The sequence below is a fragment of the Orycteropus afer genome, unplaced genomic scaffold (genome assembly GCF_000298275.1).
Source record: "Orycteropus afer afer isolate SDZICR_OR568_19922 unplaced genomic scaffold, OryAfe1.0 scaffold00153, whole genome shotgun sequence".
Classification (NCBI taxonomy): Eukaryota; Metazoa; Chordata; class Mammalia; order Tubulidentata; family Orycteropodidae; genus Orycteropus; species Orycteropus afer.
In genome coordinates this window covers 3,677,662-3,681,902 of record NW_006921740.1, presented here as the reverse complement: position 1 = coordinate 3,681,902, position 4,241 = coordinate 3,677,662, and the positions used below count along the sequence as shown (strand labels likewise).

The 4,241-nt window shown below is 46.9% G+C and overlaps 1 protein-coding gene across 1 annotated transcript in view; it reads right to left on the bottom strand.

Moving 5' to 3' along the window:
- Nucleotides 1-2,396, bottom strand: part of TMEM165 (transmembrane protein 165) — a 45,724-nt gene extending 43,328 nt beyond the window's left edge. Inside the window, exon 1 of the mRNA XM_007946211.2 lies at nt 2,193-2,396. Coding sequence (XP_007944402.1) covers nt 2,193-2,396 — 204 coding nt within the window. The remainder of the gene's footprint in view (nt 1-2,192) is intronic.
- Between the last annotated feature and the right edge of the window lie 1,845 nt (nt 2,397-4,241).

The following is a 4,241-nucleotide window of genomic DNA, read 5'->3' as shown; positions in this document are numbered from 1 at the left end:
AAAAAAAAAAAAAAAACTTTACTGCCATCAATCGATTCTGACTCATAGCAGTCTTCCTTCCGTGGAGTGGCTGGTGGGTTTGAACTGCCAACCTTTTTGGTGAGCAGTCAAATGCCTTAGGCACTATGCCACCAGAGCTCCTAAGGCACCACCAGGGTCCCTTAAATAAAAGGTTACCCGCCCACTGCCATCAAGTCAATTCCAACTCATAGCAACTCCCACTGGGTTTCCAAGACAGAATCTTTACGGAAGGAGATTGCCCCATCTTCCTTCTGTGGAATGGCTGGTGGATTTGAATCCCCAATCTTCTGGTTAGCAGTCAAATGCCTTAGGCATTGAGCCAAAAGAGTTCCTTAAAATGTTAAAAGTGACCCCAAAAAGGGAGAAGGGGAAAACCAGGCATCAGGATAAAAGACCTACATCAGCATACTATCCAATCAAATTATTAAAATCAATTACTGAATTAAATAAAATAGGTTAAGAGTTCCAACATAATATAGCAAGAGCCTAGGGCATAAGAGATCAGACTCTAATTCTGGTCCTGCTGGGTACTAACTTCTAGCTCTGTGACAGTAACTGGACCATCACTCTAGATTTCCTCATCTACAAAAGAAAATGGCACCTGCTCTGCCAGTTTAATGGGCTACTGTGAATGAAATCAGCTCACAGAATCTTTATTTCACAATAACTTAAATATCAGCTTCCTTCCCATACAGGATTCTCCTCATATCATTCTAATGGGTGGTTAATTATGCAACTTCTACCTGAGTATTTCCAGTAACGAGAATTTCTTATTTCTCAAAAATGACTACTACATTTAGGACATTTCTAATTCTTAGAAAGTTCTTGCTTAGGGAGACCAAATTATGCCTCTGAAATTTCCAACCATTGGTGCTACACAGAAAAACAAAACAAAAAGCCTAACAAGGTAGCACATGATGATACAGATGAATGAAAAGTCATGTTATTCAGAAGAACAAGAAATCACTTTTAATCAGGAAATTTCAGGGAAGGGTTCACTCAGAGGGGCTATCTGCCAGTTCTTAAAAGGTAGGAAAGGTTCTGACCAGTGACCTTCCAAATCTAGGTCAAACCGACTTGAAGCCACCTAACACAGCATTATGTGCAAGGCCGTGGTGTCTGAAGACTGGTGGAGGCTGGCTGGGACCAGATCATAATGAAACCTGAATATTCAGCTAAAGAAGCTGGACTAAAATCTGTAAGCAGTGGCAAATCATTCAAGATCTCTGAAAAGTCAAGCGGCAGATTGAATGTTTAGGAAGATCAGTTAGGTGGCAACAGGCAGGAGACTGGGGAAGGGTGGGGGATGGGAAATGGGGGTGGGGGTTGTGTCTGCGTGCCAATCTGGCCCCTACTTTTTGTTGTTAGAGACTAAAAGTGTGCCTGGATTTGCAAACTGGAAAAGAACATAGGACTGCCCAGGGGAGAAATGAAAAATGCTGCCAGGGTTTTGAGCACACGTGACTAGGCAGTGTTCTATTAACACAAATTACGAAGTTAATTAATATTATTTTGTGAAGGCCAAAACTCAGGATTTTTTAATGTATTTAGTTTTAGCAGCCCACACTGCTGCAGTCCTCTGTACTGTCAAAGCCTTAATATTCCTCTGCGTCCCTAAGAACTACTTCCTGCTAGCCAACACACGTTTAAAGAATGACACGGCTCATAATCCACTTATGTTAGCAAAATTCGCAGGCCATCCAAAGCTGAACTTGGGTAAGCAGTTTTGGATGAGCTGTTCTAAGAATGAAATGGCCAGTGTTACCATCCTCGAGAAATACAAAGAGCCTCCCAGCTTCCTCTGTTAAAAACTTTCTACTTAGGATGAGTAGTTCCAGTTACTCTAAGACCCATCTGGTCAGTAAGATGCCTCAACATCATCTTTGTCCTTCCGAAGGAAAGGACTGCAGTAGACTTCCTCCTGAGCTCTCTCCTTTCCGCATAAGGAGCCAGGCGAGGCCAGGCCCGACCGGGAAGAAAGCGCTGGGGATCATCTTTCACCCCTGAGAGTAAAGGCCGGGTTCCGCTTTCCTAGCCGGCAGTCGGGGTCCGAGGGCGGTGCTCAGGCAGCCCGAGCCTGGTACTGGGAGCAGCAGGCTTCACAGCCTCGCCCACCCCTTCCCCCCACCCGGCGCCGCGCGGTCCCGCCCGCCACGGCCCTTCCAGCGCACCTCGGCCCGAGCCGGCTCCGGGCCCTGTACCGCCGCAGGCTGTGGCTGCAGCTGCTGAGCAGGCGCCGCGGGTTCCTTGTTCCGGTGGCTAAGATCTTCGTCGAGGGCAGCCCGCGCCCCAGCAGGGGCCCACAGCAGCGGTACCAGCAGGAGCAGAAGCATCCAGGACGCAGATGCGCGGCCGCTACCCCGGGCCGCCGCCATCCTGCCGGCCGAGACCGCCGCGCACGGGCGCAGCAGGAGGAAGTGCCGGCGACAGGAAGCCTAGACCCGGAGCCGCCTCCACAGCGCGGCTCTCGTGTCTCACACACCCCGCCGCCGCTTAGTGAGGAGTCTGGGCCATGCAGGAGGTTGGAGCGGCGGGCGCTGGGCTTAGAAGCAGGCCGGGCCGCCAGTTCAGCTCTTCCAAGGCAGCAGCCACACAAGACTCCGCCAACTGTCTCAGTTCAGCCCAGCCCCAACTCCTCAGGCCCCGCCCCCTAACTGAGAACGGCCTCCCATTGGCCCGGCGTCCGCCTCGGCGCCGTGACGTCCTCCGGCAGGTTTAGGTGCGGCTCGCGTCCCCTTGCCATTGGGGCGGATGCCCCAGGCAGGTATCTGGCACCAAGTGACCTTCCTTTCGCGAGTATCCTTTCCGCGCCCCAGCCGGGACCCCTTTCCTCTCTCTTTCCATCACCGTCCCAGGACTGCAGTGCTTTTTACTTCTGCTTTCTCCTAAGTCTTCTGCCCTAACTTACAGACCGACCTCTAATCTTAGCCTTTCCTAAACGTCAAAATAGTTTGAGGCCACTCGTTACGTGGCACTTGCTGCGAGACCCGCCATACCTGGATTCATTCTTGGATTCTCAGTGCCGGCCCCGACGAGGTGATCACTGTTCTTAGGGGGCCAAAATGCAATTTTTAAAAAAATAAATAAATAACTCTGAAATGGAATTTCAGAAACAACTGACAAAATTTTTCAAGCATTTTCAGGTATTTTTTGCTTTAGGTATTGTTTGTAACCTCTCCGAGGCCAAATCATCTAACACTGTCCTTGTCTTGGAACGCCTTTCCGCTTTGGATACACCTGCTTTGTACTGCATCTATTTTAGAATGGCCTCTAACAATGTTTGACTTTTTTTTTATTATTATTATATTATTTAAATTCTTTATTTCATATGCTCATTTCAACAATGTATGTTTGACTTTTAAAATAGAGTGTTTAGGACTTCTGTAGGATGGACTTGGGAGAAGGCAGCAGAAATTGGTTGGGCTCCAGAGTATTTTTACATTTATGAAAAGTTGAGCTACTCAGTTACTAGGAGTTTGACTGACAGCCAGCCCCGAAAGTAATGAACCAAGAGTGCTAACCATGTGCCAGGCATTGTTCTGAGTACTTTACATATAGTAAACCTATACACCCTAAAGAGTTAAGATTATCACTAAACGTATCCACCAAAACAATCTGTTGCAAAGTAGGCAAACCTACTTTGAGTTCACTGTAGATACCATCTTACATCATGAGTTAGTAAGGGTTTCAATTTTAAAAAAACCCACCAGTCACTCCTTGGAAGGAAGGTTGGGCAATCTACTTCCGTAGTGATTACCGCCTTGGAAACCATGAGTCGGATCCAACTCAAAGGTAGTGGGTTTGGTTTTGGATTTTTTTTTTTGGTCAACACCATAATTCAAATGCATCAATTCTTCTTTGGTTTTCCTTATTTATGTCCAGGTTTCAAATGCATATGAGACAATTAAAAATACCCTGACTTGGATTGTTGTTGGATTAGGTGCACCTTAGTCCTTAAAGTGATATTCATGCTTTCTAACATTTTAGAGAAATCTTTTGCAAAAGATTTGCCCAATGCAATGTTTTGTTTGAGTTCTCGACTGCTGCTTCCATGGGCATATTATATATATATATATATATATGTGTGTGTGTGTGTGTGTGTATGTTGTTGTTGTTATGTGCCGTCAAGTCAGCCCTGACTCATAACGACCCCTCCTTGGGTTTCCGAGGCAGTATCACTATGGAAGTAGATTGCCCAACCTTCCTTCCGAGGAGTGGCT